The 23348-nt window shown below is 43.9% G+C and overlaps 1 protein-coding gene across 2 annotated transcripts in view; it reads left to right on the forward strand.

The window, feature by feature from the left end:
- Positions 1–23348, forward strand: part of DOCK1 (dedicator of cytokinesis 1) — a 397349-nt gene that overhangs the window by 71706 nt on the left and 302295 nt on the right. For both annotated transcript variants that reach the window (XR_005780006.1, XM_040438894.1), the window contains exons 7-11: positions 2528–2663; positions 3296–3450; positions 9291–9372; positions 11284–11419; positions 16632–16704. Coding sequence is in view for 1 of the 2 variants with exons in the window: in XM_040438894.1 (XP_040294828.1) it covers positions 2528–2663; positions 3296–3450; positions 9291–9372; positions 11284–11419; positions 16632–16704 (582 nt within the window). In the remaining variant the exon portion in view is untranslated. The remainder of the gene's footprint in view (positions 1–2527; positions 2664–3295; positions 3451–9290; positions 9373–11283; positions 11420–16631; positions 16705–23348) is intronic.

Below are 23348 nucleotides of genomic sequence, written 5' to 3' on the forward strand. Positions count from 1 at the left end.
GCGTATGTTAGGCCAATGACTAGTGTGTGTCATTATACTGCTATACAGTGGCAAGATTATGAGCTCCAAGTAAGACAAGGACCAATGTTAGTAATGATTTATTCCTGCGCATGCGCAGCGTCCTCTCCATTACCTGTTATGGGACTTCCAAAAATAACCCGCCCAGTGTTCGGCTATTTTCCTACATCCCGTAGCGGTGAATGGAAGATGGCTGTTCATTTGCAGCTTGCTCTCTGTTCACTTCATGTCTCGTTCTTCAGATGGCGGCTGCTCTCGGAGGTGGGAGCCTCGCCTGTCGGACGTTTATCGATATGACCTAAATGTCCCGGATGGGACAACCCCTTTAATTGGAAAATGCATGAGGTTAATCATGATTCACTGCAAGCTATAGAAACTGGTGATGACTCCCAGTATCTTGAATAATTTACTAATATTTCAAGGTTTCCTTAAGTTGCGGGCGGCTTATACATGTGGAATGATGTTGCTTTATATCTTGTTTGCCTGTGTCTTATACTGTGTATGTGAGCAGGTATTTTTCCTTCCAAACAAAATGAAGCCGGGTGATTTACTTATCTGAGGACTCGGTGATTACCATTGGCGCTCATGAATATTTAATCATTTATTATAACCAGATGGTTACCTTTCTGGGGGTGGCTGGTGTTTAGGTATGCGCTTTGCCTTTTACCCTTTAACAGTCTGACTGCTTCATGAAAATCTAATTTTGTGCATGGTTCAGTGTGATATGGCGGTTTTGCATTTCCCGTGACTGAGTTTTACTTTGCATAGAAACAGTTTTTGAGACAGATCCTTGATTCTATTCATAATAAAGAATTTAAAGCCTAACCTCCTTCCCAATTAATGAATTCCATGTTTGTTATTGTGTCTTACCATCTGCCAATGTATTTGCTTAAAAGTTTGCCGAGCCTCCAGATGCTCCTTGTTCAAACAGGAACGAACATCTTGAGAATACGTTTTTGTTCTAAAACTTCTGACAAACAGCAACAAGGCTGCTTGCCGAGAAACATCTTCCGCTCCCAAGAAGTAATGGATGCGATTTCCTCTGAGGCTCCGAAATACAATGTTTATGCTGCATCTAGGACATATGCATTCTTCATATTACAAGGCGTAATCGCAACGCTTACGTTAGGCAGGCAAAGTCAGTTTACAATGCTCTGATAAGAGTTCTGCAGAGGAGGACATGTTTTCCATTTATTTATTTTTCCTTCTATTTCTTTTATTTTTCTATTTGTTTTGTAGTTTTAGGGTACTTTCACACTAGCGTTATTCTATTCCGGTATTGAAATCCTGTAAAGTGTCTCAATACCGTAAAAAACGCTTCCGTTTTGTTCCAATGCATTCTGAATGGAAAGCAATCCGTTCAGTATGCATCAGGATGTCTTCCGTTCTGTCCCTTGTACGGTATTTGACCGGACAAAATTTTTTTGGGCCAAAATTTCGGAACACTACTGCACTTGCCGGATCCGGAATTAATTTCCATTAAAATGCCTTAATGTCGGATCCGGTACCAAGTGTTCCGGAAATTGCCGCATGGCCGAATCTGGTTTTCCAGTGCGCATGCGCAGTTCTTTCTAGCTTTGAAAAGATTAAATACCGGATCCGTTATTCTGGATGATACCGGAAAGACAGATCCGGTATTTCAATTAATAAGTCTAATGGATCCGTATTCAGATCCGGAAAAAAAAGATATCCGTTTGCATACAGATTTCCCGATTCTGCCTGCCGGATTCTAACAACGCTAGTGTGAAACTACTCTTAATTAAATGTAGTCCTTTCAAGGGGTTGTCTCTCACTTCAGCAAATGGCATTTAACATGTAGAGAAGGTTAATACAAGGCACTTACTAATGTATTGTCATTGTCCATATTGCCTCCTTTGCTGGCTGGATTCTTTTTTCCATCACCTCATACACTGCTTGTATCCATGGTTACGACCACCGTGCAATCCATTATTGGTGGTCGTGCTTGCACACTATAGGAAAAAGCACCAGCCTATTTGGGGACTGGGAACATGGGAGTGCTTTTTTCCTATAGTGTGCAAGCACGACCACCACTAATGGATTGCAGGGTGGTCGTAACCATGGAAACAAGCAGTGTATAATGTGATGGAAAAATGAATCCAGCCAGCAAAGGAGGCAATATGGACAATCACAATACATTAGTAAGTGCCTTGTATTAACCTTCTTTACAGGATAAATGCTATTTGCCGTGATGTTTTTTTTTAACGTCACAATAGTAGCGTTATTCCTTTGACCAACCCCCCCAATGTCTCCCGAATGTTCGATCTGGCTGAGTTAGTGTATGTATTTAGTGGGGGAGAGGGGAAAGCTGCTGCCAGACTCTTTTGGCGGTGGCTTCCCTCCTGGGAGAACATAAGGATCAGCGAAAAAATGAATTCTGCTCAGACCTTCTCTCACCAACATCATCAGGAGCCCCCCAATACACATTAGGTCGTTGGCTGGACCAACTGTTTTTACATGTTCTGAAATGTTTGCCTTTTACCTTTTTTAGGATCCTTGATTTGGACCTGGTTGTTCGAGATGAGGATGGTAATATTCTGGACCCAGAGCAGACCAGTACCATAAACCTCTTCCAGGCTCATGAAATTGCATCAAAACAGGTTGAGGAAAGAATCCAAGAAGAAAAGGTATTGTGGTGCTAATTTTTGTTTTAGCGAAACTTTCTTTTGAGTCCTCAAACTCCGACCTGGACAAATCGTAATCGGATCTAGAAGCCAGCGCCAAAATGTGGGCATCTGCAGTAAGATGTTGTAGGGACACGTCCACACAAACCACTGGAGGAGGGAATAATGCATTAAAAAAATCCAGCATATTTACTGCTACCAGGGCTGTGGCCCTAAACCTCACCCCTCTCACTAGTATTGAAAATGTTTACCCCTCCACTGTCCTCTCACTTTTCTGTTGCTCCCGCTAGTGACCATTTTGAGGCCACCCTCCTGTCCTCTCCTCCCTTCTTTCTCAGCCGGCAGTCACAACAGGAACACCCTTTCCACATATAGTAGTTACTGCATATTGATCACTATACCTGGATGGAAAACGTAATATCACCTAGTACGTTATTCATCATTGCTGAAAATCTTTTATGTTTTTCAGTATTAGCAGATATACCGAATGACCATCCAGCCTTTTTGAAAATGTGTTGACAGCCGTACTGTGTTTTTGTTATTCACTGTAGTGTTAATGACTGATTTTGCTTTTTTTTATTTATTTATATATAGTCTTCACCTTCTCTTCTTTTTTGTATTTATTGCATCTTTAGTCCCAAAAGCAGAGTGACATCAACAGACAAGCCAAGTTTGCCGCCACTCCGTCTTTTGCATTGTTTGTCAATTTAAAAAATGTAGTCTGCAAGATCGGGGAAGATGCGGAAGTTTTAATGTCGCTTTATGACCCCTTGGAGTCCAAATTCATCAGGTCAGTGCTGGTGGTAACCATGTGCGTCATGCTATGATTATTTTACCTTCCTGTGTGATGGTGCAACCTTTGAACTTTTGTCTCTGCGTTACCGCACCTCCAATGTGATAAAGGGTTGTGCCCACAAAATGATCCACTGTGCTACAAAAACATATCGTACAGAAGCTTCAAGTCATTGAAGTCCCCGTTCACATGACCGTATTTTTGCTCCACATCCGATCTTCATCTTTTGCGGATCGGATGCAGACCCATACATTTCAATGGGGCTGTCCACATCCATGTGTCTGTTCCGCGGCCCTGCAAAAAATATAGAACATGTCCCATTTTTGTCTGTTTTGCGGACAAGAATAGGCCTTGTTACAGTGGGTCCAGAAAAAAAAAACAAAAAACAAAACAAACGGATGCAACTTAGGTGTCACACAGACGTCATCCAGATTTTTTTTTATTTTTATGGATCCATGGTTTACACATTGCAAAATACATAAGGTCATGCGAATACACCCTAAATGTGAGACGCCAGTGGAGAATTTTCATTTATCTGTTGTGTTGATAACAAACAAAATCGCAAATGGTGTAGCGCTCACCAGCTAGTGAAGTAATGAGGAAGGACGGACATAGAAAGACTGTCTTTATGGCCGATCACGATTACTGTTGGTCAAAAGACCAATATTATCTAATATGCACATTCATTGTTCGCTTTGTGTTTGTTTAGTCACCATTTTTAAGTTCTCTGCTTACTGTCAGTGAATAGACCCTTTGTTATTTACATTCAAAAGCTTACAATAGTTGTAATAGCCCCAATGTAATAGCTCACATTGCTGTCGTGTGTAATATTGTATTAACTGAGCCGGTGACTTTTTCAGCTTGCAGTCGGGGAGAGAGATTTGTGGCTCTGGTGTGTTGTGCTCAGAGAAAATTGTCTAAACTGATACGTTGTAGCAAACCATCAGTAGGAGTAGGCCAGGATGAGTTTTTCAGCCTGTAAAAGTAAACAAGAATGATTCTATTCATTCAATGACCTTGATCTTGAAAATAGCAAAAAAAAAAAAAAACACAAAGTAGAACAGAAAGTTGCTGAATTTTTCTTTATACAATCCTAAAAGGGTAGCTAAACCTTTGAAAAAATGAAGGGGGCAGCAGTGCTGCTCAGAGCGCTCTGCCCCTTCGGCGTTTATCGCTTCTGCTTTGCTTTTGGAGTGTGTGGTTACCGATCCATAGAAAGTATATAGGAGCTGTAACGGATCTCCTGGCACCCTGACCGGGTACCTCCGTTGATGGATGCTCCTAGTGCTTCCCGAGGACTCCAAGCACTCCACTCGACACCGTAACCACCACAGGAACCAGGAACAGGAACAGCTCTTACAAGAGCTAGTAGTTATAGCCAGGGGAGTATATAGCGTATAGCATTTTCCAGTGTCGATCAGTTACCCAAACACCAGCCTCAACATGATGAAGGGTAAAACAGGAACTCTTTATTGAACACACAAGCATTGACTTATATACACATTTTCCAACAAGGGTACCACCCCCGTGGACCTGGTTAGGAACTGAGGACATAACATAGCAGCCAATCCTTACAGTTTAAACACAAAAACTATACATTCAACAAACACAATGGCATTGTCTGTGACGCAATTAACAAACACAATGGCATTGTCTGTGACGCAATTAACTAACACAATGGCATTGTCTGTGACGCAATCAACAAAATACAATTACCAAACATAATGGGCTAACTTAATCACTCACAGGCAGAAAACAAAATTTTTTCCTCAAAACCCCACATATCCCCATAATTTATTGTTCTGGGTGAACAACATATCCAAAAATCACCCAGATCCGAGCAGGGGTTCCCGAATTCCATGGAAGTTCATTTGACCGACCACAGGCATGACTTTCCTGCCCAAAACAGTTCCACAGATTTAGGCTGTGCGGCCGGTCTACCTTCTCCTTCAAAGTTAGTATATGGGCCATAATCCTGAAGCAAACAGGCCCCTCCAAAACCCAGTGGCGAGGTTATTTTCGCCACAGGAGCTATACAAAGAAAGCCGAAGAGGTAGAGCGCTCTAACAGTGCTGCTGCCCCTTCATTTTTTCAAAGGTTTAGTTACCCTTTAACAGAACAATAAACATAGAAAATGCACCAAAAATATCAGCACTTCTTTCATCTCTTCCTCTTATTTTATCTCCTTTTTCACTGAGAATCTGTGTCCCAAGACCTCAGTCATGTCCCTCCTCCTTCTCCTCAATGTCCTGTGTCTGGATGTAAGAGGGTTGGCTTGAGCAGGCCCCCCCCCCCTGTCCCTTACACTAGTACACAAAAATCCTTAGGATAGGTCATCAGTATCGTTAAAGGCTTTGTACACCTTTTGGGGGGCAATTTTTGTTATTAGTGAATTGTACTCATTTTGAGCTAAAGATATTTTTTATAATTTGTAATTGGTCTTTATTAAAAATATGGAGCCCTTTTTTTCTTTACAGAGGATTGATTCCCCTGCATAACGGAAACGGAACGGATCCGTTTTTGCAGCCCATAGACTTCTATTATGACGGAATAATGAACTGCCTCTAAAGGCATTCCGTCATATAATTGCGTTTATGGTCCGTGGTAACAGAATCCATAACGCAATTCACCTTTAACCAACAAACGAAGCGTTAATGAATTTCAAAATATGAAATTCGCTCATCTCTAATCACATTATACACTGCTCGTTACCATAGTTGCAACCACCCTGTGATCCATCTTCGGTGGTCGTGCTTGCACACTATGGTGGCCCGAGATCGTGGGAGCTCACATAGGCTGTTGCTTTTTCCAATAGTGTGCAAGCATGACCACCGCTGATGGATTGCAGGGTGGTCGTAACTATGGTAACGAGCAGTGTATGATGTGATGGCAAAATGAATCCAGCCAGCAAAGGAGGCAATATGGAGAATCACAATACATTAGTAAGTGTCTTGTATTAACTTTCTCTACATGTTAAATGCCATTTACTGAAGTAAGAGACAACCCCTTTTAAGGCTATGTACACTTAAGGCAATTTATTTATAATTACATTTTACAAATTTTGGGCTTAAAATCATTTTTGCATTCGGTCTTTATTAAAAATGATATCAGCAGTTTTGGTGATACAGTGCTTAAATTTCAGTCTACTTGCAGACTGTCACTTTCTATTGTCAGATGACGGCTCATGTAGATCTTATCTCTGATCTTCTGACCTCCATAAACGTTATTGAGCTGCCAAGATTATAGCTCAAAGGGCATCTGTCAGCAGATTTGTCCCTATGACACTGGCTGACCTGTTACATGTGCACTTGACAGCTGAAGGCGTCTGTGTTGGTCCCGTGTTCATATGTGTCCACAAATGATGTTTTAATATATGCAAATGAGCCTCTAGGAGCAACAGGGGCGTTACCTTTACACTAAGAGGCTCTGCTCTCTCTGCAACTGCCACGTCCTCTGCACTTTGACAGGACCAGACAGTGAAAACGTCCGCACACCTGGCCCTGTCAACCAAAGTGCAGAGGGCAGCTGCAGAGAGAACAGATCCTCTAGGTTCAAGGGCAACGCCCCCATTGCCCCTAGAGGCTCATTTACATATATTAAAACTCTTTTTTCTTTTTGTATACTGGTCCACGTTCTATAGAAAAACCTATGGGAAAAATGACAAACTCAGTGTGCTATGTTTTGGGGGCAAAAAAAAAAAGCATCGGTGTACCACACATTGCATTGTATGCAATGCGTTTTATATTGCGCTGTGGACTTCGAAGTAACATCTGTCCGCATCTGCATCGTTGCTTTCCTTGGTGCAGCACCGTACTTACAGCTGTAAGCTGGGTCTAATTTACTTGAATGGGACTGAGCTGATGTGAGCTGCAATACCAAGCACAGCCGCCAACTAATATACAGTGCTGTGCCTGGGTCACCAATGAAGCAATGCAGTAAATATTACAGGGTGGAAAAATGTAACTTTTTCCCGTTGTAGGAAGTCACGGCCATGGAACTGTAAGTAAATGGTATCAACTTTTTTTCCCCCCTGCCTTTAGGTTTGTAAATTAATCAAATATAATTGAAAATTAATGAAGGGAAAAGACTCGTGGAAACTTCTTCACAGTTCATAACTAGTTAATAAATTCCAATCGTAACCTAGTAATTAAAGCAAGCATCTGAAATTAATGCCATTAGTTGAGCAATTCCTTTTCATCTAATGCACTTTGGAATTTTTGAGTAGAAATCTAAAATGTAATTTTACAAAGTGGCAAAAAAAAGTAATTTATTTTTACATGCGCTTTGCATTACTAAAATGTAACGTGGGATTAAGCGATGTGCTCTTTATTAAGTTTTTTTTCTGCTAAATAAGAACAATGAGCATGAAATGAAGTGTCAAAAAATATACATGAAGAATACACTTGTGCATAGAGTGGGTCTATGGGTAAGATTCTGGGTAAAAGATTTCTAGATATAATGAAAAGTTACACAATTTTCTACTTTCAGTATCAATTTATCATGGTTTTAAAGATCTCTGCTTGCTGTCATTCCCCAAAAATTTTCATTGCTAAGGGTACTTTCACACTTCGTTTTTCTTTTCCGTCATAGAGTTCCGTCCTAGGGGCTCTATACCGGAAAAGAACTGATCAGTTTTATCCCCATGCATTCTGAATGGAGAGATATCTGTTCAGGATGCATCAGGACGTCTTCAGTTTAGTCTTTTTGACTGATCAGGCAAAAAAAAAAAAAACTGCCGCATGCTACGGTTTTATCTCTGGCCAAAAAAACGGTATCCGGATCCGGCATTTTTTTTTTTACATAGGAATGTATTAGTGCTGGATTCTGGCATTCAAAATACCGGAATGCCGGATCCGTCCTTCCGGTCTGCGCATGCGCACACCGGTAAAAATGTGAAAATCAAAATGGATCCGTATGACAAACTGACAGACGGATCCGTTCTTGCAATGCATTTGTAAGACGGATCAGGATCCTGATCAGTCTTAAAATGCAATCAGTTGGCATACGTTTTGCCAGATCCGGCAGGTTGTTCCGGTGACGGAACTGTCTGCTGGATTCCTCTTCCGCAAGTGTGAAAGTAGCCTTACTTCGGTAGAAATCTGTCTACAGCTCATTCCACCGCTCTGATAGGGTCAGTTTCCAAGCCGTATTGGGCTGCTTTTACCTCTTTGGTGTGAAACTCTGGCATGGTTGTTCTGGCAGACAAGTGGAGAATTGACCGGACGAAAAAAACCGCAGCATGCAGCCTCTTGTGTCCGTACAGTTCTCCGCTTGTCTGCCAGAATGCTTATCAATCTTCACCAGACCCCATTATTGTTAATGGGACCGGAGGACAATCTGTCCACATCTGGTAGTACCAGATCCGGTGAATTCCGGCAGACTGTTCCGGAATGAAAGTAACCTTAGATGTTTCATGATGCAAAACCGTGCATGTTTTTTGTCATCCGTTTATGGGTTGCACGGTTTTGATCACGTTTCCACTGCCTGGCCCTGTCAATCAAAGTGCAGACGGCTTAGCAGTTGCAGAGAGAGCAGAGCCTCTAGGTGTAATGGTAACGCCCCCGTTGCTCCTAGAGTCTCATTTGCATATATTAAAACGTCACTTTTCTCAGTAATACGAGCACATATGAACACGGGACCAACACAGATGTCTTCAGCTGCCAAGTGCACATGTAACAGGTCAGCCAGTGTCATAGGTACAAAACTGCTGACAGATGCCCTTTAATTTTAAGGTCACCTCAACGAATAAGCGAATAAGGGCTCCTAGAGTCCCCTGATTGAATGGACCATAAATTTCCTGTTTTGCTAATGAATCCTTATTCTTTTTTTTTATATAGTGAAAACTACTTGGTGCGCTGGTCAAGTTCGGGCCTGCCGAAAGACATCGAGAGGCTGCACAATCTGCGAGCTGTTTTCACAGTAAGATGATATTATAGGTATTACAGAGTAACTGATTTATTTGCTTGGAAGTGTAGGCCCTTGTAAGTCCTCAAGTAACCCAACTAGTGTACAAGGGTTGTGGCTACTGGCATCTTTGTCATGGAAAAAGTTACTTTTTATGTTAGAGCAACTTTTTTAACTGAAGGCAACCACTAAGTTTCAGTCTGTAATCTTCATCCCTTCATTTGTTTTCAGACCCTTTGATATTCAGTTTACAACTTGCTCCTAGTTTTAGACTCTTCTCCCTCCTAGAAATACATGTCGGAAGTGAGGTCTGTGTGTCCAGTATGCCGCTGCCTTCCCTAATGGATGTCTGCATTCTGCAATTTTCACACTGTCTTTAGTACAAACGCCTATTGTCCTCAAAATGGACAAGAAGAGGACATATTCTATAAGTTGCGAAACGGCCACGTGGATGCAGACAGCATATGGATGACTTTCGTGTGCTGTCTGTATTTTTTGCCATCTGCAGAAAATGACGATCAGACTTGGACCAAAACTTTGGTTGTGTTCATGAAGCCTTATTCATGTGCTGATTTCACCCCCCACACACACCTCAAATGTTGAAATTGTTGGACTGATTGGTTGTCATGGCAACCATGGGTTTTATGAAGGTGCCATATTACAGCACCTATTACATCTTGCTTTTTTTTTAAAGAATTAAATAATTTGTGAGATCCGTTTTGGACCGCTTGTGAGATCCCTGAACGGATCAGTTTTGCCCTTAATGCATTCTGAATGGATAAGGATCCGCTCAGAATGCATCAGTTTGGCTCCGTTCAGTCTCCATTCCGCAGCAGCGTTTTGGTGTCCGTCTGACAAAACTAAGCCAAACGGATCCGTTCTGACACACAATGTAAGTCAATGGGGACGGATCCGTTTTCACTGACACAATCTGGCACAATCGAAAACTGATCCGTTCCCCATTGACTTTCCATAGTGTCCAAGACTGATCCATTTTGGCTATGTTAAAGATAATACAAACTGATCCGTTCTGAACGGATGCATGCGGTTGTATTATCTGAACAGATGCGTTTGTGCAGATCCATGACGGATCCGCACCAAACGCGAGTGTGAAAGTAGCCTAATTTACAGTGCCTTGCAAAAGTATTCACCCCCTTGATTTTGGTGTTTTGGTGCCTCACAACCTGGAATTAACATGGATTGTTTGAGGATTTTCATCATTTAATTTACAGAACATGCCCACAGATGCCCCCCTAACAGTGCGTCGCCCACAGATGCCCCCCTAACAGTGCGTCGCCCACAGATGCCCCCCTAACAGTGCGTCGCCCACAGATGCCCCCCTAACAGTGCGTTCTCCACAGATGCCCCCACAACGGTGCGTCCTCCACAGACCACCATTACTTCAAAACCCACCAAAAGCACAACTTTTGGTTCAAAATATTTTTTTTCTTATTTTCCTCCTCAAAAACCTAGGTGCGTCTTATAAAGAAAAAAATACGGTATATATTTTTCTCATTTCACTTCACCAACTTAGACTATTGTGTTCTGATCCATCACATAAAATTCAGATTGACAAAACATTGAACTCAAGGCTGTAATGTAACAAAACATGAAAAAAAAAAGTCAAGGGGTGTGAACACTTTTGCAAGGCACTGTATCTCATGCAGTCAAAAATGAAAATGCGTGGTGCACAGTCATTGGCTTTGGGGGCCCCGTTCTATAGAGACTAAAAGACCCGCACTAAATATAATTTTAATTTTTTTTGTTTCCCACGACAGCCCCTTAAAAAGGGCTTGGGCTCCATCATTTGTATAACGACAGAGGACAATCCTCCAGTTGAGGGATAGTTTTCTAAAAAGTGTTCAGTATTCACTTGACTTCCTTTTTTTTCCTCTCATTATTTCATACAATATTTTTGTGCCGCAGGATCTTGGAAGCAAAGACCTGAAACGAGAAAAAATAAGCTTTGTGTGTCAGATAGTGAGGGTTGGACGGATGGAGCTGAGAGACAACAACACAAGAAAACTAACGTCGGGGCTTAGGAGACCATTTGGAGTCGCAGGTAATCATTTCAGTCCAGTTATAGTCTATCATCAATTTGAAGTGGTTCTCCAGAACATTGTAAATCGTAATAAAATGTTTTTTTTTATAGACTGGACTTACTAATGTAAGAACCTATCACAATGACCTATTTAGTGACACATAGCAGAAGTTCATATCCTGTCCTGCTGTGCAGAAGCTTCGGGGTTCGTGGGTTTCGCTGACAGTCGGGTCGCCTGTGCAATATTATATGTCTTGAAAATTTAGCAGGAGATGCAGATACTAGATATTGAAAGATCACACATTATGATATCCAGCATACTATTACAGCATTGGTTGCTTTGTAGTTAATGTGAATGGCGCCAGGAAGGCGTGCAGCATCTTATTACAGCACAGTGTGCTGCAATGGGCAAATTCTGAGGTAACACTTCTCCTGGCCATTTACCCCTCAGATGATGCAGTCATTAGCGACTGTGTTATTTAAAGGGTAACTCATATTTTTTTTAATTTGCTAGTTTATTAGAGCTAGGCATGTATACCTAAGTTAGTCTGTCAGTGATTGTCAAAAGATCTGTAATTGCCTTATAATAACAGCTTTCATTAATGTCCTCTGTCCCTTTCCACTGCTCCCTTAAAAGACCGTTGCTAGGGCTTGTCTGTCTTCCCTTATAAACAGAAACAGAAGACAGAGGGGCGGTCCTTCACACTGCATGCCTGCATTAGGCTTCAGAGTGAGGAGGCGTGTCTCTCAGTAATCCAATCTGATTGGCTGACAGGCAGCTGCTGGCTACAGCAAGTGTGTATGGGAGGTGAGGGAGAGCAGTTTTAGCCTCAGAGAACTGGCAGAGGAGCCATCTTGAGAAGGTCCTCATATTGTAAATGTTTAAACAGCCGTAACTAAGGGAAAAACTCAAGGAAAACAGTTGTATGTGAAGAAACTAAAGATTGCTTTATGCATAATGCTGCTGCAACAGTAACATATGCAAAAATTGATTCTTTGATGAAAACATGACAGTTACCCTTTAAATGACTGACTAGCTGCTTCACCCCTTGCAGCACAATTGTAAGGTGCTAAAGAAGGCCCTCAGGTATGTCATATTCATTATGTAAGAAATTTAACTATAAAGCTCACAGAATTAATATTGCCACAACTATAACTGTAAGAAAAAATTACAGCTCTTGGAATGCAGTGATGGAATGAAAAAACAAAAAAGTTCACTGTGGCCCCCAGGCTGAAGGCTGTGTCCTGAAGCGCTTTAACAGGGTTTTACAGGAATTAAAAGGGTTGGTGCAGGTCTTTTTTATAGTGATGACCTATTGTCTGGATAGGACATCAATATCTGATCGGCAGGGGTCTGACTCCCGGCACCCCCGCCTATCAGCTGTTTGGAGAGCAGGCGGTGCTCCATACGAGCGCTGCTTCCTCTTCATTCCACTGCCCGCCATCTCGGGAGCAAGTGCTTGTAATTACAGTACACCGTGACTGCAATGGAGAGGACGCTTAGTTTAATGAAGAAGAAGCATCGCTCACACGGGGTGCCGCCTCCTCTTCAAACGGCTGATCGGCGGGGGTGCCGAGTGTCGGACCCGCCGATCAGATTTTGATTACCTATCCCAGTGATTGCTAACCACTGGCACTCCAGCTGGGGTGAAACTACAACTCCCAGCATTCTCCATTCATTTCTGTAGAGTTCTGAGAACAGCCAAGCAAGTGTGCATCTTGGGAGTTGTAGTTTTACCACAGCTGGAGTGCCAGAGGTTAGCCATCACAGACCTATCCTAGAAGTCATTAATAGCGTTGAGCGAACTTGTGTTTCAAGTTCGGCATACAAGGTTCAGGTTTGGGTTATCTAAGAATTCCGTTATGGATTTCGCTACCACGAACGATAAGTTATGGTCCGTGGTGGCGGAATCCATAACGGAATTAGATAACCCGAACCTTGTACACCGAACTTAAAACACGACAAGTTCGCTTATCCCTAGTCATTAATATAAAACCCTGCAAAACGCCTTTTAGATATTAATGGCTTGTGCTTATTATAGGTCATCAATATCTGATAGTGGCGGTCTGACTACAGACATCTCCACTGATCAGCTGCTTGAAGGGCTCCACAGTGCTGGACTGAATGCTGTGGCCTCTTCATACTATACCAAGCACAGTGCCATACCTTGTATAATGGCTGTGCTCGGTATTGTAGCTTGATTCCATTTAGCTGAATAGGACTGAGCTGCACGAAGGCCATCTAATCGATGTGCATGAAGTCATTGGCTGAGGAGCGGCTGCTGATTAGCGGGGGTGCTAGGAGTCGGACACCCAGATATTGATGAACTTTACTTTGGATAGGTGTAAGTCCTAGGAATCCCTTTAAGTAGGTACTATAATCCCTATCTATAAGTCCTATAGAGGCACATGTAATAATAAAGAATAGGCCCTCATACTGGAAGCCCCTCTTTCAATACAGTGGAGAGCAGCTACATGGCAGACACATTAGTGCATTACGCAAGCAGCAAAAGCTCTGTAAATGAATCACTTTGGAACTGAACCTCTTATTTCTCTTCCGTATCATTAGGGGATTCAGGCTGTTACCACAAGGAGGCGGACACGAAGCACAAAAGTGTGAGCTCCTCCCTTCAGCTATAACCTTCCTACAGGGACTAAGCTAAATCGGTTTTAACTTGGTGTCTGTAGGAGGCAGACCTCCCTGCTTTGCAGGTCTGCTAATTTTCTTCCTCTCCGTTGGACGGTGCTAACAACGGACGCAAGCCTCTCGGGTTGGGGGGCAGTGTTGGGAAATCTGTCCGTTCAAGGCCTGTGGTCCCACGAGGAGCGCTCCCTCCCAATCAACATTCTGGAATTGAGAGCGATTTATCTCTCTGCTGCATTGGACCGGCCATCTCCGGGGATGTCCGATTTGAGTTCAGCCCGACAGCTCCACAGCCGTGGCATACCTCAATCACCAGGGCGGCTCCCGGAGCCCGGCAACCATGGCGGAAACAGCTCTGATTCTCAGCTGGGCGGAGAGCCATGTTCCGGCGCTGTCAGCAGTTCACATTCCCGGCGTCGACAACTGGATCGCCGACTTACTCAGCTGGGATCGCTTCGATCCTCGAGAATGGGCTCTTCATCCGCAAGTTTTTCTAGCCGTCTGTGAGCGATGGGGTCAGACGGACGTGGATCTTATGGCCTCCCGCTTCAACTACAAGGTCGAGAGCTTTGTCGCGCAGTCCAGGGATCCCATGGCCCTGGCGTGCGACGTCCTAGTGATTAAGCGGAGTCAGTTTGTGTTTCCCTACGTGCTCCCTCCTCTTCCACTCATTCCTCGTCTCCTCTGGAAGATCAGGTCCGAAGGTCTGCCCGTCATTCTCGTGGCCACCGATTGGCCACACCAAGTGTGGCACGCACCTCTAGTCGCCCTCCTCGCCGACTAACCCTGGCGTCTTCCTCTTCGGGAGGACGTATTGTCACAGGGATCGTCCTTGCACCCGAATTTAGGGTCTCTACATTTAACGGCATGGCTGTTGAAGCCGCCGTACTAAGGGCTCAGGGTTTCTCGGATGCTGTTGTCCATACCATGATTCGTGCTAGAAAGCAGTAGTCTTCCTGAATCTACCACCAGACCTGGAAGTCCTACTTTAGTTGGTGCAAGCGTCAACAGCTGTCTCCCATTTGTTTCTTTTTGCCGCGACTCTGGTCTTTCCTGCAGTCGGGCATGGACTTGGGGCTGGCTCTCAGAAGTTTCGGCTCTTTCCATTCTTCGCTTCCTGTCCTACAAGGTGGCCTTTTTGGTGGCATTCACTTCCGTAGGGTGTCGGAACTCGAGGCTCTTTCCTGTCTGTCGCCCTTCCTGATCCTCCATCAGGACAAAGTAGTCCGTCACCTGTCCAGTCCTTCCTTCCGAAGGTTGTGTCAGTATTCCATCTCAATGAAGAGATCATTCTCCCTTCATTTTGTCCTAACCAATCTCGTCCTCGTGAGCAGTCGCTCCACACTCTGCATTTGGTACGAGCCGTTCGCATCTATCTGTCCCAGATGTCATCTTTCCGCCAGACGTATTCCCTGTTCGTCATTCTAGAGGGGCTGAGATGAGGGCTGGCTGCGTCTAAAACTTCCATTTCCCGATGGATTTGTTTGGCCATTGTGGAAGCGTACCGACTCAGTGACTGGACCCCACCCTTCTGGGTTACTGCTCATTCTGCTCGGGCAGTGGGGGCCTCTGGGGGAGCGTATCATGGGGCTTCGGCCCTTCAGGTATGCAAGGCGGCTACCTGGTTGTCTTTGCACACCTTTTCCAAATTTTACACACCTTTGCATCTTCTGACGCTTCTCTGCGGCGTAGAGTTTTGAAGACAACGGTTCTCTGCCTGGAGGGTTCTTGTTTATGCCCACCCTTGGGACTGCTCTGTAACGTCCCATGGTCAAGCCTGTGTCCCCCAATGATACGGATGAGAAAACTAGATTTTTGTACTTACCGTAAAATCTGTTTCTCTTCCGTTCATTGGGGGACCAGCTCCCACCCGTTCTCTCTTTTACAGGCCTTTTCTGGCCTGCGTGCTTCTGGGTTTGTACATAGTTTGTTTTTTCTCTCTTTGTCTTGCTTCTCCTACTGCTTTTGCACTAACTGAATTAGCTTAGGGATATAGCTGAAGCAAGGAGCTCACACTCTGTGCTTAGTGTCCGCCTCCTAGTGGCAACAGCTATACCCATGGTCAAAGCCTGTGTCCCCCCCAATGAACGGAAGAGAAATAGATTTTACGGTGAGTACAAAAATCTAGTTTATCTATCCAGATGTAATGGAAATTCTGAGGGATAAACATGGTTTTATGTATTACAGGTTAATTAAATTCACTTGCATATTCCATTATCGATGGAGACGTAATTGGCGCAGCATTGGCTATTTACGATATAAATGGATGCTCGTCTCCTAGAAAATGTGGTTCAGCCATGGAGAAGTGATGTCACACGTGTAATTAATTTTAATTCAGACTGGCTTTTATATACATTGTCGCAATGAGAAGTGCTTATATTTGTTTGTGGAGGTGTCGCTGTGTGGGGAAGGTTATGTGGCAGACTATTTACCATACATCTCGGCGGCTGAAATTAGAGTGGCGACAGATGCGAGATAAAGCTTGAATATAGATTTTTTTTTTCTGTACATTCTATTAAATCATTGCATCCATTAAAACACCCGCACAACGCCATCCGCTCTGTTAATTTTATGTCTCTCTGCTTTCAGTAATGGATGTGACTGACATAATTACGGGGAAAGTTGACGACGAGGACAAACAACACTTTATACCTTTTCAGCCGTAAGTAGCATTACACAGAATTCTAATGATAACATCCTTTCTGTGACACTTGTCTACTCCCGTGCAGTATGTGACATGGGTCTGTATCCTAATCTTCACTGCACAGAGGAATCCATCTTGTATTCAGATGTATATGATAAAGAATAGGTATAATGATTAGTGGGTGTGGAGCAACTGTGTCAACCACCCGGTTTGTCTCTGGGCCAAGCCTAAAGGTGTTATCCTTGAAGTTTCCCTAGTATTCACCCTTTAACCCCTCTGTAGGGATTTGTACTTCGCTGCAGGGGATCCACCAGGCCGCTACCTCCTGGTATAGTTTTGGTGTGGTTGACTGACCCACTGGGCTCAGTCAAAACTCGTAGTACGTAACAGGCCGAAGTCGGGGCAGGCAGAGTTTGTGCATATCCGACAAATTCCCCTGGTATTCACCCTTTAACCCCTATGCAAGGAACTGGACTTTGCTGCAGGGGAACCACAAGGCTGCTTCCTTATGGGGTAGTTTTGTTGTGGTTAACAGCTGACCCAAGGGGGTCAGGCAGTACTCGTAGTCAGTTACAGGCCGAGGTCGGGGCAGGCAGAGTTCGTTCAAATCTGGCAAACGGTCCAAAGGTCAGGACAGACAGTACAGGCTCAGTACGGTGAACTGGCACAGGTGAGGCGGCAGTGGGTCTGAATCTGGTAATAAAGCATAAGTTGGTACAGGGGCAGACAAGCAGATTGTAGCACCTTTGCTGGATCTAGCAAGCTAGTAAACCTATTGCTCAGGCAGTGAGTGAGACAAACAGCACAGCATATATAGCAGATTAGAAGCAGCTGAACACAGATTGAAAGGAGGATTAAACCTTGCAATACTGCAAAATGAGGTGAGGTTCAATGAAGAATATATCCAGTAGACACACAGGCACCTGGACCTGCTATTGGATCTGCGTCAGATCTCCGACATAACAATAAGTTTACTTTTCAAGAGGCTTTAAATCTGGGACGTGACGTATGCTGGACTTGTCTAATATAGTGCCGTTTGGCTTGGATTTGGCTCTTTTTAAAAAAAATTTGAGCAGATGATGCAGTTTTTTTTAAGCCGCAGACTCTCACATGAAATGAGAAATTTAAAAGAAGGCTTTGGCTCAAATAACTGCATCAATATTTGCATGTGTGTCTGCAGTCTCAAAGGGGTCTTCCAGTAGTATTAACAAGGCCCTGGCCTGCATCGCCTCCTGGAAGATTCACCTTTGACAGTACTCTAAACACACTGACTCCAGGTTACACAATTTAACTGTTGACGTTTGAGAGAGACTAGAATCCCCTTTCTGGTGTCATCAGGCTGCTGCTCTGTCCATCCCCTATGCTTCGCACTGCAGCTCTGCTACTACATATATTGGATGTTGTGTATAAATACTGTAGGTCAGTGCATTTTTAGCTGATTTCTGTTAAAGCAGTTATAGAATAATTATTAAATATTTGCATCCAAACCATAAGGATTATCAGATAAACACTTCACCTACTGTATATACTCAGATGAGCGACCCTCGGGCGGGGGTAGGGAAGCCTGCAGCTCTGCTTGGTTATAAACTTTTATACGGTTCTTTACAGCACACCTTTGGTCCTTGCCATAAAACTGCATGCACATGTGTGACCCCACCACCCATCTTTCTCACAGATTGACATTTAGTCGTGACTGTGTGAAACCTGTGGATTGTTACCGCCGCCCTGTGTGAATAATTCACACTGACGGCTGTTCTCTGGTCTTACATAAGAAACAATAGCGAGTCATTGCTGCACATTAATTAGGGCTGAACGCCTCTGCTCGGCCCACTCCGACCTCACTGATAATGTTTTCTGCAGAGACTTACCTTTTATGACACGTGTGCACATGTTGCATGTACAGTTTGTCTTCTATCAGTGCGTGGGAGCATGAGATCTGACGTCAGAATCTAGGTCGGAGGCCGCACCGTTCTCCTCGGCTATGTTCTCTCTTTTTATGTGCCGGGCCATCATTGAGTCAGGTTCTTTTATGTGATGATCTTCCCTGTTAATGCTAGCGTCATAGCTTCCATTTATAACTGAGCCTTGATAGTTGTGGCAGACGTGTTTTTTTTTGTTTTTTTTCTCTTCTTTTATTGGACCTTTATAGACTTATGTCTCAATCACTCATGTAGAGAACGTTAATACAAGGCAATTACTAATGTATTGTGATTGTCCATATTGCCTCCTTTGCTGGATGGATTCATTTTTTCATCACATTATACACGGCTCATATTCATGATTACGACCAGCCTGCAATCCATCAGCGGTGCTCATGCTTGCACACTATAGGAAAAAGTACCAGCCTATGCACACTTCCATGGTACCAGCCACTATAGAGGCTGGTGCCTTTTCCTATAGTGTGCAGGCACGACCACTGCTGCTGGATTGAAAGGTGGTCATAACCATGGAAACGAGCAGTGTATAATGTGATGGAAAAATCAATCCCGCCAGCAAAGCAGGCAATATGGAGAATCCCAATATATTAGTAAGAGCCTTGTATTAACTTTCTCTACATGATAAATGCCATTTGCTGAAGTTAGAGACAACCCCTTTAAAGGGTTATACTCATTCCAGACTTGTGCCATAAATGTCTGATAGATACAGGTCTTCTTAGCCCGTCCAGTCTCACCCTGATCTGCTGCATATGGCATATCCTGTGCACCAATGTCTAAGATAAGAACATCCCTTTTAAAGGGGTTTTCAAGGGACAAATGATAAAAATAACAAAGAAGTTTAAATTTCCTCTACTTATTCCCACCACCACTGCTGTTTCGGTGACGTTACGGCCCCCACTGCTCTCGGCTCACGGACACTGGATACTCAAAGGCCCACTGAGGCAATCGCTGAGTAAAGGGCGATGACTGGCCGAGCTGGCTTCTCCTAACATTGATCTGGATCTAGCCATTCTATGATTAAAGGGAAATTCAGAGCAGCAGATAATACAATTTTTGAAAATGAACCCAGCTAGAGTCAGTAAACATACACAAGCCCCCCCCCCCCCACCTGTTTTAAGGGTTAATTAGGACACTAGTTCTCTAAGGCCACCTGCGCATTTCCACGTGGATTTCTGTGCATTACTGCACCTTACTTGCGGATGTGATGTGGTTTTACTGCAGATCTCTTGCATTGAAAAACCGCACAAAAGAAATGCACAAACATTTGACTTGCTGCAGACCTGAAAATACGCTCAGCAGGTAATTTCCGCACAGAACGAAAAAGCAAAGTGTACATAAGATTAGTAAAGTCTAGATTTGTTGCTGGTACTATATATTGGGCTGCTTTCCAATGACTGTGGTGCCACCATTCCCGTGTTGCAAACCGCAGGTGCACAAAACACGGGCATCAGTCATTTGAACTCTGCATTGACTTCCATGGGTCCGTGGTCTCCAAGATACGGCGAAAGATAGGACATGTGCTTTCTTTTGCGGCGCGGAAGCACGGACCCGGAAACGCACAGAAGCAGACCCCTTGAAGTCAATGTGTCCGCAGCGTTATGCAGAGTTCAAATGACCGGTGCCCTTGTTTGGCGAAACTGCGGTTTGTGGTCCACAGTTTGTGTGAATGCAGCTTTACTCTACGTTTTTTTTCCACGCGAGAATCTGCAATGCAATGTGTGCAGGTAGCCTAATGCGGTCTTGTGGTATCTGGCAGCAACAGGCAGGTTTGTATCTCAGCCGCCTTAGTTTGGTTTTATCTGGTACGAATTAACATATAATCAGGTTTTCCATATTGTCTGCTGGATTCCTTCATCTTTTATACTTCCAGTGTTGCCTTCCGTGTTTGTGGGCAGGTTTTTATAGCTACAGGTGAGCGGTTTCTCTCTGTGTCCGTGTTTGCATCCCCCCCTGTGTGTAGCTGCGAATTGTAGAATTTGTGTTCTGCGTCATGAATAAAACATTCCTGTAACGACGCTGAATGTTTGTCCCTTCCCCCGTCACCCTCTACACACACACACTACCATAGGCAACCCTGGCCCAGATCTCGCTGGCCCCAGAAGTCCTGGGATTGCACTAGAATATCCCTGGATGTGAGACCCTCCAATTGATGTAAATTAGAGCCCCTGGGGCAAGTAGTGAGAAGGAGCGTTCATAGGAACACACTAGTGATAAGTGGCGCCCTTTGGAAATGTTCTGTTGACCAACCGATAAATCGGCAAACATTCCTCTGGGGAAGCATTGTTCATGCGGACACCAAAATCCTCATTTCTGGGCAGTAGATTGTCCTATGTAAAGCCGGATCTGCTGCCCAAAAACATTGAATCCTACATGGCGACCAGCAGTCGCTCATCCACACATAGCAGAGGTCATTGCAGCTCTCGCCTCCGCTCACGGTCAGGCGCAGTCGTCACGTATAAAGACATCGTCACCATGACGGGTCAGAGCATCCCCCGGCTCTCCTGTCGGTGACACGTACATTAGACAGGGCCTTGAGGAGGAAGTGCATGATTATAACCCGTGATCTGTCCAAGCCCAATGCATCACTTTTGCCCTCCGAGTCCTGATTCCGTGGGAGAAGCTCGTCGTGGCAGGAAGCAATATGAGATGTGATTCCATGTGGTGGATACAATCCTTTATGGTAACTGGAGGCCGTTAGTAAAGCTGTCGTGAATGATGGATCAGCCTGAGCGGTGCAGCAGATTTATTTAGTTGAATATTTTAATGGTCATAAGACAAAATCTTCAGAATCATTAGGATAGGAGGGAAATATGTTATTTAACCCTTCACTGCCTGGATTGATGTGCTGTGTGTTTCAACCACGGGCCAGTATATAAAAGCATCTGCTATTGTATTTCTCTTAGAATAATGTGATTTGGCTATACAAAATCTCAAGAGGCATCTCTTTTTAAAGGCTATAGAAATCTTTGTATTGATTTTTATTTTAATTGCTGGTTTGCTTCCTCAATGCAAAATAAAGCAAATTAAGCAACTAATTATTCTTCATTAAAAGTTTTCTACTTTGCTCCTGCAGAGTTTGCGCAGCCTTCACCTCTAACCTGTTTGTCAGAGCTCCGTGTCTGGCTCTCTTTGCTCTCCCCTCTGTTTTGCGTTCTGTATATGGGCCGTATTTTGATTCCATATACGGAACCATTCATGCGGACAGCACTGTGTGTGCTGTCCGCATCCGTGGCTCCGTTCCGTGGGACCGCAAAAATTATAAGTCCAGTCCTATTTTTGTCCGTTTTGCGGACAAGAATAGTCATTTCTATAATGGGCCTCCTGTTCCGTTCCCCAAATTGCGGAAGGCACACAGGCAGCATTCGTTTTTTGCGGATCCGTAATTTGTGGACCGTAAAAAAAACGGCGCGGTCATGTGCATGAGCCCTAACACGCCAATTTTGCGGAACGGGTGGGGGCCCATTTAATTTCAATGAGACTGCAAAAGATGCAGTCGGCACACCGTGTGCTGTCCGCATCCGTAGTTCCATTCCGCTGCCCCGCAAAAAATATGGAGCATGTCCTATTCTTGTCCGCAACCATGGACAAGAATAGCCATTTTCTATATAGCGCCTGCCCTGTCCATTTTGCAAAATGCGGAATGCCCACAGCCAGTTATCCGTGTTTTGCGTATCCGCAATTTGGGGACTACAAAACACAGCACGGGTCGTATGAATGTACCCTTAGTGTTAGAGATGGTAACAGGGAGGGAGAGCCGGCTGTGCACGGCTGAAGCATGTGGAGAGCAGAGGAGGATCCAAGAAGTCCAGCGCTTACAATGGCTGTAGATACGGAGAAAAGCAGGGGGAAGACAGCAGCTTCCTAGACACACAGATCCAGCATGTGTTACTGGGAGGAACATGTCCACCTGAGAAATTGTTTAATCAGGGGGTCTGAAAATGAATGAAGGGAAGTAGATTGCAGAGCTCTACCCCCGAAAGAAGCCTTTTTGGGTGAAACGACGCCGCTGCATTGGTCGGTAATCCACATGTGTCTGCCTGTTACCATTTTAGCACTTATTCACACTAGGTTTGAGATTGTTATTCCTATGGGCGAACTATGATGTAATCTACATTAGTGTTGGGTGCTTTTGTTATATTGGCATTGGGCTATTGGACTTGACTGATGGGGCAGCGCCCTCTGCGTCCTCTCTGGTATATTCATTGCTGGGTTTTCACGTTTTTATGTTTATTATTGAATTAATAAAGGTAATTTTGTTTATATATTGAGTAGAGGCATTGTTTCTATTGGGCGGGTTTTAGTATATGCAGGTATACCTCTGCCATTTTGGGTTGGTTTGTATCCGAGTTCAGTATTAGGTGTGCAGTGCATCATTAGGTTGAATTGTTACCTGTAGTGTAAAACAGCATTCATTTATTTATTTATTTTTGCATTGTACTCATTTGGGCCTAAAAATCATCAATGTTCAACCGTTTTTACAGCTTTCAGCTTCAGGGCGTTTTCAGACTAACAAGTTCCTCTCTTCACACTGAATCCATCAGAGAACTGCTCTAAGAACTCCATCTGTACGCCTTATCTCCCAACTTCTGACAGCTCATAAACGCTCATCAAACGGATAAGACTTTAGCTATAATGAATGTTTATGAGCTGTCGAGTTAAGGGCTGGTCTGCAAATGCACTTCAAGTAAAAGCTGTAGAGAAAAAAACTGTTGAAAATAGAAAAAA

Source organism: Bufo bufo, chromosome 6, assembly GCF_905171765.1.
Source record: "Bufo bufo chromosome 6, aBufBuf1.1, whole genome shotgun sequence".
NCBI classification, from domain to species: domain Eukaryota; kingdom Metazoa; phylum Chordata; class Amphibia; order Anura; family Bufonidae; genus Bufo; species Bufo bufo.